The sequence below is a fragment of the Choristoneura fumiferana genome, chromosome 24, assembly GCF_025370935.1.
Source record: "Choristoneura fumiferana chromosome 24, NRCan_CFum_1, whole genome shotgun sequence".
In the NCBI taxonomy this organism is placed as follows: domain Eukaryota; kingdom Metazoa; phylum Arthropoda; class Insecta; order Lepidoptera; family Tortricidae; genus Choristoneura; species Choristoneura fumiferana.
In genome coordinates, this window is record NC_133495.1 from 5,367,925 (window position 1) to 5,380,608 (window position 12,684).

Below are 12,684 nucleotides of genomic sequence, written 5' to 3' on the forward strand. Positions count from 1 at the left end.
TATGCACTAGCTAGAGCTAGAGTATAAATAAAAAATCATTCATTTCATGTCGCCCGGCGTAAATAGAAACTTTTTTAATACTTATGCTCGTAAAGTTTGTAATATGCAGGATGTAGGCTGCACAAAATGATTTTAAGAGCATAAAATAAAATCTCTCGTATTCTGCCTACAAAGGTAAACGAAAGGTAACAGACAGACGATCAGACAAAGATACTTAATAAACCTAGACGAGATCGAATTAGTTAAAAGTTTTTATAGAAACATCAGTGGCGAAGTATATTTTTGAGTAGGCAACCCAGAGCAAAAAAAGCACGAGCACGAGCCAAAAAAGTTGTGAACGCTAGGTGGCGCTGATGTCGTGCACGCACAGAGCCAATAGTGAAGTGATTACTTGCTGCAAACAAACAAAATGGCTAAAAATGGCGCGTTGTGGTTGTGGTGTAATTGTTGTTGTGTGTGAGTGAACTCTAAATTGTGGGTCGGTTAAGTGTTTTATTTCTTTTCTTCTAATTCTATGGTTTTTAAGTATTGTACATGTAGTAATGTACGTAAAAGCTGGAAAGATTACATATCACACATGTATGAACGTGTTATTTGAGGGTCCAAACCAAAAGCCATGTATTTTCAAAAGAACCGGTACTTAACCCATTGATTCTCTTTTTGTCGACCAATAAATATTCAAATACAAAAATGTCTGACGCTTGGGAGGAGATACAAGCAGTTAAAAGTAAAAGGAATAGTTTAAGGGAGAAGCTAGAGAAACGTAAAAAGGAGCGTCAGAATATTCTCGGCGCTTCACTGGCTAGCGGGGACAAGTCTGAAGGCTCGCCGGGCGGTAAGGAGAGGCCAGTTGCTAATCCGGTTTCTGCCACTAAGAATGAAGGTAAGTGTTTTGCTTGATATCTACATTTCTATTATGTCCTATTTCACACGTGCCTGTTACCGGTAACAGATAGTGAGACTTATTACACCAGTATATGTGAAATTGGGCCAGAACAAACATGACATGTACCTATGTAATATTTCTTCTGACATGTGTAATATTTGTGATACCTGTGTATGTTCCTGCGAAATAAATAATTTCATTTCATTTCATCTACTATACTTGTCCATATAGAAACCCTGTGGGATTAAATGTATCATCTGTAGGTTCCTTATACCTTAGAATTAAGATAGAAGAGTCTACCATACCACAAGGATATAGGTACTAAGACATGGATGTGTTATTAAAATGTCTTTTACATTGTACCTAACTCATTGCTTTGCTCTCCGTGTTATTTTGTTTGATTCAATTATGAAAAAATTAAAAATGTCATACCCAATCCAGAATATCCACGTTCGACCTCCTGAGGCCCCACACAAACTATATATTTTCACAATTTGAACTGAACATCAATCAAATTCAATTTTTTTTCTTGTCCTATTTACGCCAGGCCCCAAGAGGTTAATCGTGACCATTTTTTGTACTTTAGAAAAAGAAAAGCTGAAGCCTGTGTTCCCGTCAGCTTCCCTAGAGGTGCGTCTTTTGCAAGTGCTCTCCGACATGCAGTTGCAGCTACCAGCAACCGCTGGAGCCCTGCTGCCTGGCCTCGGAGATGTTGACACGGAGATTGTAGCCAGTTTGCTGCAGAAATTTGCCACACAGAAGCTTATAACGTAAGTTATTAGGATTTGTACTGAGTAAAATTTTTTTTATTAGAGTTTATTATCATTATGGAATTGTGGCCAAGACTGGATCGAAGAACAGTGGGCACACAACCAGCCTGTTGTTCGGATGACATCTGGCAATGCAGGGGGCGGCGCTCGCATTTAGTTGCGGCCGCGCAGACCGTGCAGTTGAAGCGGGTATATGGTCTACTGAGGCTATGTCACAAAACATTTAATATGTACATTTTTATATATTTAACATATTTTAAACTACGCAGAAATTACAGTTCTTCATCCGAATGTGTCAATGATATTAATTTGCCAAAACCGTCTCTGAAGCCACTGATTTTTTGCAGACCACAATAAAAAAATTGTTACACCCAAAATTTATGGAAATACTGGGCACCAGCATATCTTATAAATCGCCTTAAAAAAATCCTCATCCCAAAAAAGAATTGACTTAGATAATTTCACGTAAAGCGTCATACAGCGAAAAACTTCTCAGTGGTAGACTGTCATAAAGTAGCAACAGGTTTAACCGTCTTTTTATTTCCTTCCTTGATAAAGAAACTTAAATTAAGCACTTATTTTATGCTCTTACTTCTAAGTTTCATGAATAGATATATATTCGGCAAATTTATCTAGCTTAGCTTTTATTTTAGCTGGGGCAGATATTTGTATGAATAATACGAATGTTTGTTCTCAGCTCTTGGATATTTAATATGTATTTATTAAGTATGTATTTATCTATATAAGTATGTTAATTATCCATTGCCTAGTATCTATAGTACAAGCTTTGCTTAGTTTGGAACTAGGTCAATTGGTGTCAAGTGTCCCATGATATTATTATTATTATGTACATGTGTAATCACGCGCTGACATGACGTGCTACCTCGCCCCCGCCACTGCGTCTCTTTCCTAGGGACGGTCGCGCACGAAGTTGTTGGGCTATAGTGCTAGTGTGTATTGTATGGACATGATAATGCTGACACTAGCAGGTGCATGCGGACACAGCTTATCCTCACTGGATGACACTACACTACCCACATAGTTATGTGTGATTTCAATGTTATGATTCGTCATTCAGTTTGACAGTTTATTTGATGAGGTTGACCTTCTAATTTGGAGTCGATCAAACAGAATCGATTCTAATGATAGATACAGTATAACACGTATGTATGGGTCCCTGGCTAGTTCTGACTGAGAAAATGAACATTAAATATTTTACCATTTAAGCAGTCAGTCAATGGACTTCTCATTCCAAACGCCATACTACACGAAACAGATTTGCTTATGGTTTAATGTACCGATTGCAGATGTTACTAAAACAAAAAAAATATAATTAAGCAGTAACTTTAATTTTGAAACAGATAAATAATTCTCCACACAGTATCCGCGAGCGGCCAGAAGGTGCTGCTGATGTTGGGATTGAAGTTGTAAGTGCAGAGTCTGTGAGACTGGGAGCAGTGCTGGCTGCCCTGATTGAAGAACAATCCACACCTAAGAGAAAAGGTACCTTGATAATGCCAATTTCATGCATTTTTGCACAGTAAAGTGTACCGTGAAATGCATCTTAAGATTTGACAAAGTTCTAATTTGTTGTAGGTGAAAGGGCACCGGAAGAAGGCACCAAAGTGAAACAAATGAAGACGGCCACAGAAGAAAAGAAGACCGCCAAGAAGGACACTGATTTAATGGTTGGTAAGGGCAATGAATCATTCATTGACTTTATTTTCAATATTTGCATTACAGTCTTTGCCCAATGTATTATTTTATTTGCTGCTGTAGAAACACACACATGCATGCCTAAAATACCAAATTCCCAAAATACAACATTTTTCAAAATACTACAGTTCCTATTTTTACCCCATTTTCTAGATGCTTATTGCACCACATTACAAAATCGAAGATTACTCAAGGAAGTGATTTTTTAGTGGAATGTCTTACTTGGGCAGGTAATGTAGTACCTACTTTGGAAAATGGAAAATGTGGTATTTTGGGCATATGACATTTTATACACAAGCTAACACACAAGACACTGGCCAATCTAAAAGGCCTGTGATAATGATTGTTAATATAAGACACCTGCCTTATTTGCATCAGGTTAATTCAGGTTGCCCTTCCTGGAAACAAACCTGGATACAAATTTCTTTGTTCTGGGCAGTTCTACAAACTACCAAAAATACCACATGCATTGAGTTGGGGTACAGGTTGTTTCACAAGAGCTGGCACGAATGGATTGAATGAAAATAATGTCATTTAGACATTATTGTAGGAAAATGACAGATGCATAACATTTTCATATTTGTTTGAAGTGTAAATTCAAATAGCTAACACTCAGATACTTTCATTCACTCATTCAATCCATTCATGCCAGCTGTCCTGAATGGTCCTGTGCAACAGTAATACTCATGTTATTTACGTCTTTTAGTCGCTACTCGCGATGCCCTCGAGTCGAGAGAAAGCCGTGAAGCAGGTGGGCGAAGAAATCATGGACTTGCTAAGCAAACCCACAGCGAAGGAAAAGTCCCTGGCTGACAAATTCAAGAGCCAAGGAGGTATTTATACACCTTGTTTTTTTTATTTCCGTTAACTGCAACTAATTGTCCAGTTTATTGATAGAAACTACCAGATAATTAATTTTATGGCCAATAATAATAACTTGACAAAATTAAATACCATTCAATTTATGTATGATCATTGGTCAAAGGGTCTATAAAATAGCAGACCATATATTTGGCTGATGGCACAGTCACCTGCATTAATATTTGTCACAGCAGAGCATGTAAAAATATTAAATGATTCAAACACAATCCGGGAGTAAAAATGCGTCAAAACTGAGGATTAAGTAATGAACTTTTAGGCAGATTTATATGGCGCGTGGTATACCACAAAATGACTTATAGTTTATCCACTTTTTTATTTAATCACATGTCTAACTATCCAGGGGCACAGGTGATGGAATTCTGTCCTCACGGTACCCGCGCGGAGTGCGCGCGTGCTCACGCACAAAATCAAGATGGCGGCCAGACAGCCTGCAAGAAGCTGCACTTTAAGAAAATAATACAATCTCACACTGACGAGTCGCTAGGGGACTGCTCGTTTTTGAACACCTGCTTTCATATGGACAGTTGCAAGTAAGTAGGTAAGGTCAAGGACTTTAACTCATGCATGAGCCACCATGGAACCATTTCACCGTAAACGTCGTCATAGTGACATCGCATTAACTAAGTAGTCTATGATGGTTTATGAATTAAAGTCCTTGACCGCACAATAGGCTTCTTTCTTAAAAATATTGAATTAATTATCCCTCAGTTAGATTTCCAAAAATATCGGACCCATTTTTTTAACAGTGGGCAACTGTTGATGAAAAAATTAGGGTTTCTAGTATATGAATGCCTGTTTTCGCGATGCAGGTATGTTCATTACGAAGTGGACAACACCGATCCGAACGCCAGTGCGAACAAAATCACTGAAACGACGCAGAAGAATACTGTAAATGGTAAGCATTGCTTTCAAAACTGTTTCAGATATGGCCGATTTTTTTCTGTTACCCTTTTTAATGTCACAAATAATTGATTTCTTTCTCTCTTTCAAATCATTTGTTAGTCTTTTTACCTCAAAAGCATAAATTCCTTGTAGCGATTCACCAAATAGCATTTCACCTTGGTCGGACTAACAAAATTTCAATAGAATCTTGTACTTGACGCAATTTTTCGCGTAGCTTTTTGCATTACTATAATTAATTTGTAGCATCTCATTTTTCATGTAGTATTTTTTTACTTTTCATTCTCTTTCTATCGACATTTATTTAACAAATTTTGTATTTGTGTTTTTGTTATAGGTGTAAGTATAGCGCCTAAACCGGATGGAGTGCTAACACTGACCCCCCCACAGTGGCTTCAGTGCGACCTGCGGTATTTAGACATGACGTTTCTAGGTAATTACTAGCCTTTAACGCATTCACTGCCACCTGGCTTCCACAGGTGCCACCGACGCACACGTGCATTCAATAAGTATGAATAATTATGACAGCGGCACTTGGCGAAGTTCCGAAAACGCATATGTGCGTCGGTGGCAGTGAATGCGTTAACCGCAGCTTCACTCGCATAGACCATCTTACTTCTAATATTGTGAATTGGGTTAATCTACTTTTAAGTGTTTGTACCTACTGTCCCGTAACGCAGGCAGGGGACATCAGTGATAGCATAGAATAGTACATTGTGTCTTAAGGGCGGTAAACAAGGAATTACGAACGAGAGTCTATTAGAAGCCCGAAGTCGAAGACTGAGATGAGTCTATGTTCGTAATTCTAGTACCGCCCGTGCGACATACAATGTTTTTCATCACATTTGCGAGTAAAATTGTATATTTGTAAAAGAAAAACTAATATTTTATCAAAAATTGCCGATACCGCTGATTGCGCTCTTGGCAATCCCCAGCATGTGCATGGCGTGCGTGTGCAGCGCGCGCACGGAGCAGCAGCACACCATGGCAAGGCAATGACTCATTTACCGACCACGGGTTTCATGACAAACACATTAAGGTCCAGGGATTTATTTGGGGGGTTGCAACCAAGGTAGCCTGCATGTTTCGACACTGTTTACGAGCAAGTGTGGTGAAAAAATGTTTGCAATGTATACTCCTAGCATGCTTAGGAGATGAGTCATGCAGGAATTTCCTTAAAATACTGCTACAACTCATAACTTTTAGTAGTTTTGTACCCCAAAATCATACTTTTAAGAAGTCACCATGGAGACATTACCATGGCAAAAAGCTACACTAAGATAAGAAGTTGATTGATCTAATTAATATTAATTGATTATTAGGTAAATTCGCCGTGATAATGGCGGACCCGCCGTGGGACATCCACATGGAGTTGCCGTACGGCACGATGTCGGATGACGAGATGAGGTGTCTGGGAGTCCCGCAGTTGCAGGACCAGGGGCTCATATTCCTCTGGGTCACTGGCAGGTTAGCTGGTGAACACTTTCTACTAGTACACGAACGTGGCTAATATTATGTGACATTTCTTTTACAATACTAAAGGCTCAGTTTCGTTAGTCCATAACTCGGTCCATATACAATACAGTTTGCGATGACTTCCCGCAGGCGGAATAGTGAGTAACTAAAGTAAAGTCTAGTCTCGGAGCACGAAGAATTTTGTTCAATGACCTTTCACTTCACTATGTGTCTGTTGCTCGCGAGTAAATTTTTGCCGTCGCGCTCGCACACATGATTTTGTACGAATGCAACGTCAAATATTCACGCGCGAGCGACAGAGACACATATTGAAAGGTCATTGTACGAAATTCTTCGTGCTCAGTGCTCCGCGACCGTACTTTAGTGAAACTCGAATGCACGGCCTACTTATGAGTTATGACATGCGTTATGGAAACATCCCATACCCAACAAGCGGGCCCTGGTCCTAACGACCAATGAAAACGATTCTCCGAATGCGGGCCCTATGGCATGCGTTATGGAAATCTCCCGTACCTCGCATGCTGGCTGTCGACCAATGAAACTGAGCCTTGTGAATTTAAAACTACACGTTTGTCGTCCATTTAACAGAGCCATGGAGCTCGGGCGCGAGTGCCTAAAGCTTTGGGGCTACGACCGCGTCGACGAACTGATTTGGGTGAAGACTAACCAGCTTCAACGGATCATTAGGACTGGGAGGACGGGCCACTGGCTCAATCACGGGAAGGAACACTGCTTGGTAAGTTTTAGGGCCATCGGAGTACACCACCATGTTGAACACTGCTCGTGTCGTCATGGCAGCCATGGCATGTTTTATTTGTTTAACTGTGTTCTGCCGAATTTTGACCGAAAATAAAACTTTCTTTAAACAATAATTCCGAGACGAGTCTAATTAGAAGTTTGCTGTGACAGGTGAATATGCAGACAATAGTGATTCCGATCCGTTTTGTCATTCGAAAGTATGGAACCTTGTTAGGTGTGTAGGTGGGATGACAATGCAAATATTAGGCATAAAAGTCTTATTAAAAACGCAATTTGTAACAAAAACTAATTTAATCCAACTTCTCAGGTAGGCATGAAGGGCAACCCGGATAACTTGAATCGGGGGTTAGACTGTGACGTCATCGTCGCCGAGGTTCGGGCGACGTCGCATAAACCTGATGAAATCTACGGCATCATTGGTAAGTCCATGTAGAAATTAACGTATTTTTTACGCGCATGCACATAGATGCTTTGAACTATTGTACAAAATAAGTAAACAAATGATGCTTTTCTTCCAACTTTGCTTTAATTTCATCATAACCGCACTAAATACCCGGCACAAAGCGGGACTTTTCTGCTCTAGAGCAGCATTTTTTTTTAAATTCCTTTATGCATTGTTTTAGTTTTTTTTTTAATTGCACCACCAAAGAGGTAACACAAGTATTTTTGCTATAAAATTAGCCTGCATGGTGTAAAAAAATCTAGTGTTCGGCTGCTCAACCTGACGGTCTTATGAAATTTGACAAATTGCGTACAAAAAGTTGTTGCTACCAATCCTACCAAAAACAGTAAGTAGCCGTATATTAAAAAAAAAAACTGTGGTTGGTCAACCTGGCGCCAATCCGAAATTTGCTACTGGCTACTAACAGCCAAAAAAAGTAAAAATTAAAAAAAAAGAACAAATTGTCGGGAACCTTGCGAATTTTCCGTGGTCATTTTTTGAGTGCGAATGTAAACTTACAAAAATGGCACTCCAAATCGGCACTCGGTGCAATAATAAATAACTTTCTGCTTGGTGCAACAATCTACTATTGTTCCACCTAGATAAGCGACTTTGATGAACATTTACAAAACTAGTGAATAATGTTTTGCCATCGTTTTTGTTGGAAAAGAAGTGTCGGAAAGTTTACTGAAGCTAATTGAGAAAGCAAGAATACACGAACTTATCCGACAAAATACGATGGCAAAACGTTCACTTCATCTATACATATTTGTACTTAGTGGCGTACCCTGGCTCTGCGCAGATGCAGTTCAGAGAAAAGCAGGTGAAAAATATGACGACCGCTATTGATTATAGACTTACTTTATTTAAGCCTCTTTTTATTTCAATGTTTCACTTTTGCGAATCCGGGGCGAGTCGCGAGTTTACTATAACTGTCACGTTATTGTTACAGAGAGATTAAGTCCCGGGACGAGAAAAATTGAGCTTTTCGGACGACCGCACAACGTGCAACCCAATTGGTAAGTAGAACACTTTAACTTAATGCTCTTCAATAAGATTATGACCCTATGCTGTGCTTTAAGACAAGATGTTCTAAAAATAGTTCTTATAGTAAGTAACTAGTAAAAAAAGTCTGAGATCTTATTTTTTTATATTTCTCTGTCTATAACAAATTTAATATGACCCCAGACAGCGTATAAGTATTTTGCTTAGAAACATGACTGCGAACACTGGATAATCATTAAGCACGAGTCCTACTCCTACTTGGTCGATTTTTTTGAGATACTGACTACCTTATACAAGGTAGCGGTAGGCGTGGGAACACCGAAGTAAAGATAATCTCTCTCTATGCCGATGTTATGCCTTAAATTGGGAGTCGGCATAGTTGGAGCAGATCACGATGTTTAATAGAAAGATTTATCATTTTACTAGGATTACTCTCGGCAATCAAGTGGACGGAGTACGGTTAGTGGATCCAGAGCTCATAGCGGCCTTCAAGAAACGGTACCCTGATGGGAACTGTATGGCGCCGCCGCCGCCGGACCCCGGTCTCTCGTAAAGCCTGCACTCTTACCATAATTGTGTCTTTGGTCCCTCAGTAAGGACTTAGGTGCTTTTCCACCTGCGAGACGAGGTGGGACGAGAATTGAAATCGTGCCAACCCATTTCCACCAAAGGTACCGCGTGGGCCGGCGCGATGACACACAAGAATCGTGTTAACCTTGCAGAGCTTATAAATGCCCTATGTATGCAGCAGTGCGGTTCATTACTACAGTAAAGAAATAAATTCTCGTATCGTACATTCTCGTCAATCTATACTGTTACCACCGAAGAAGCGCTAGGAGAGAAAATAAACTTTGCCATATAAATTTTAATCGTTTCGCCTGTTGGTCTCGTCGGTGGAAAGGCACCGGTAGGGCTAGTTAGTTCCAAGAGTAAAGAAAGGGGCTGGTCAAATCATTTTCCCAAAATCGTTATTTCCTAGTAACAAAGTTTCCATTCCCCTTTTTTCATAAATGTCTTTTGTCCCACTATGTTTTATTACTGAAACTTATTTTCACAATCGCGTTTTTTCCCCATTTTAATCGACACAAACTCAACGAGAAGCTACTACTTTTCTGTGGTTTTGGCCCTTCGGGACGATGCAAATTTAACATGACCTAAATCTACCCAAGTTTCTGTGTCGAATAAAAATAACGATTCTGGTAAATTGATCTAACCAACCGAGTCAAGGTTCTGTGCCGTGAGGGTTTTCTGACAGGTAATAACGCTAGATGGTGTTAGTATCGTGTGGTCTGTCACCATTTATGTCACGTTTGAGATTGGTTTATAATTATAGTTATAGCCTTTACCAGTCGCATGTGTAAACCATTTGGTATAGCAGTTGCATTGAAATTCCGGGAATTCGCAAGAAATTGTGTGGGAAACCCCAAAAATATTAACGGTCTGTCAAAAACATCCGCGTTAAGCAGTGGCGTAGCTATGTTACCAAAGGCCCTGGGGCAAAAAATAAACTAGGGCCACAACTAAACTATTTAAAATCGTTTGTTCCGGATTCGTCGACGTACTCCAGATTTGTCATTTATAGTTGGTAAATCAGAGTCCGAGGGGCCCCCTGAGCTTGGGGGCACTGCCCCGTCTAGCCCTCCGGTAGCTACGCCACTGGCGTTTAGTGTTGCCTAATCCTAGCCATTGCAAGTTTCGGATTTTATAATGACTAGGAATATCAATAAAAATTAGGCTTTATTAACAGTCATTCACCAACCGATGAGCCAATCTCAAACAAGGGTAACGTAATACGCCATCTAGCATTTTTTCTATTAAAATACCCTCATTCAAGGTCCCGCCAGTTTTAACTGATCGAGGAGATCTCTTTCTCGACGTGGTTCAAAGCCGACCTGGTCGATAACCAGAAGCTTTTCACTTCAGCACCTGTTTAATTAAGAGTTTTTAAAACTCGTGTCCAATCTGGCGCCAATATAACATAAGCGTCTCCCCGTAAAATATCTTTTGGTTACCCTTTGTTTGTCATAGAACTTAGTGTTGTGTGGTAGAGATCAAACTAAAAAAAAAAAATAGGTATATAAAGTTAACCTTTTAACCGCAACAGCCGACAAAAAAAAAACTGAAAATCGTTCCATATGCGCCACGAAATGCCGACATGGCCACTATGGCACTTTTTTCAGCTTTCGTGTTTTACCGACCGTGGCGGTCAAAGGGACTGGCTACCGTTTTCCCAAGAAAGATCAAATAATCTTGTTTCTGAAAATGTTTACTATTCTAATAAGTGCATTTAGAAAAATAACCTGGTTTGATTATGGACCTTATTGTCACAACGCACTTGGTATCACAATATTTTTTACAACTTTATTCTTTCATACGGCATGAGATGAGGATAATAAAATAATAAGAGATTGTGAATGCGATCCCGAGTGCTAGAGCGTAACACAATACGGCCACTGTTTATCTTTTTCTCTGAACATCCAATCATAAAAGTATTTTACCTATAATAGACATCAAATAGGATCATAATAGTATGAATATAATCGGAACCATTTAGAAAATAATGTTTTAGGTTAGGGTTTCGGAAAGAACTCCTCAGTTAATTATAACTGGTGCATTTTATATGGCGACGATTTTTTGTATGGAGTATCTGTAAGACAAGTATCATTAGATATAATATGTTGTATTGTTGTATATACTAGTGAATATCGTTACTTATTATGTAAGAGAAATTTCTTCATAAGGAGATGTGATTCATTTGTTAATTTACTCAATTTCATAAGACAATTTCGACTAGTTCTAAATAATATCTTGCAATAGTTAAGAAGTACGGAAAGAATACGAGCTTGATATAATTATCAACTGTGTCATTATCCTCAACATGAAGTGCGAAATGTAATTTTTAATTTATTAATAAAATATGTGAAAAAAGGTAGGGGTAAACAGATCAATTTTTGTCACAATTTCTTAAATGTTTGTAGTTGTTATATTTATCACATGTGATAGCAATTGGTTTGTTTATCTCGTGTTTTCTTATTCTTTCTAAACACGTCCATGGTTATGAGACTTGTGAAATGGGTATTTATTGCTACATAAAGTTTTCACTGCCAGTAAATTTGTCTTAGTCAAAGTGTTGTTAAAAGGCGTTCATTTCCAATACATAGAGTTGTCAATGACATTAAAGTTGCCACTAAAGTGTCGTTACAGGCATTCATTGCCACTAAAGTGTTGCATAAGGTATTCATTGCCACTACATTCTTTTGAAAGGCGTTAATTGCCAGTAAAGAGTTGTAAAACGCATTTTTGCCGCTAGTGTCATAGGAAGCATTAATTGCTTCTAAAGGGTTGCATATTGCCACTAATAATCTAAATTGTCTTAAAAGGCGTTTATTGCCACTAAAGTGTCGTAAAAAGCATTCATTGCTACTAAAGGGTTGCATAAGGCATTTATTGCCACTACATTGATTTAAAAAGGCTCGTTGCCAATACCGAGTTGTCAAAGGCATTCATTGCCACTAAAGTGTCTTATCTTATGAGGCATTCATTGCCACTACATTGATTTAATAGGCGCTCGTTGAAAATACAGAGTTGTCAAAGACGTTCGTTAAAGCTGTTGGTTCTCCGAAAATAAATAATAAAAAAAAAAATTACCACTTGTGTCGTAAGAGACATTAATTGCTACTAAATGGTAGCATAAGGCATTCATTGCCACTACATTGATTTAAAAGGCGCTCTTTGCTAATACAGAGTTGTCAAAGGTCTACATTGACACTGAAGTACATTGATTTAATAGGCGCTCGTTGAAAATACAGAGTTGTCAAAGACGTTCATTACCACTTAAGTGTCGTAAG

At 38.9% G+C, this 12,684-nt stretch overlaps 1 protein-coding gene across 1 annotated transcript; it reads left to right on the forward strand.

Annotated features, from left to right (window-relative positions):
- Nucleotides 1–361: 361 nt before the first annotated feature.
- Mettl3 (methyltransferase like 3) lies at nucleotides 362–11,770 on the forward strand. Its single transcript, XM_074106732.1, has 13 exons — nucleotides 362–883; nucleotides 1,473–1,656; nucleotides 3,038–3,159; nucleotides 3,253–3,344; nucleotides 4,079–4,205; nucleotides 4,595–4,784; nucleotides 5,064–5,149; nucleotides 5,492–5,587; nucleotides 6,477–6,621; nucleotides 7,219–7,366; nucleotides 7,697–7,808; nucleotides 8,784–8,850; nucleotides 9,263–11,770. Exons 1-13 carry the CDS (start codon nucleotides 691–693, stop codon nucleotides 9,387–9,389), a joined length of 1,689 nt encoding a protein of 562 aa, XP_073962833.1. The 5' UTR covers nucleotides 362–690; the 3' UTR covers nucleotides 9,390–11,770.
- The last annotated feature ends 914 nt before the right edge of the window (nucleotides 11,771–12,684 follow it).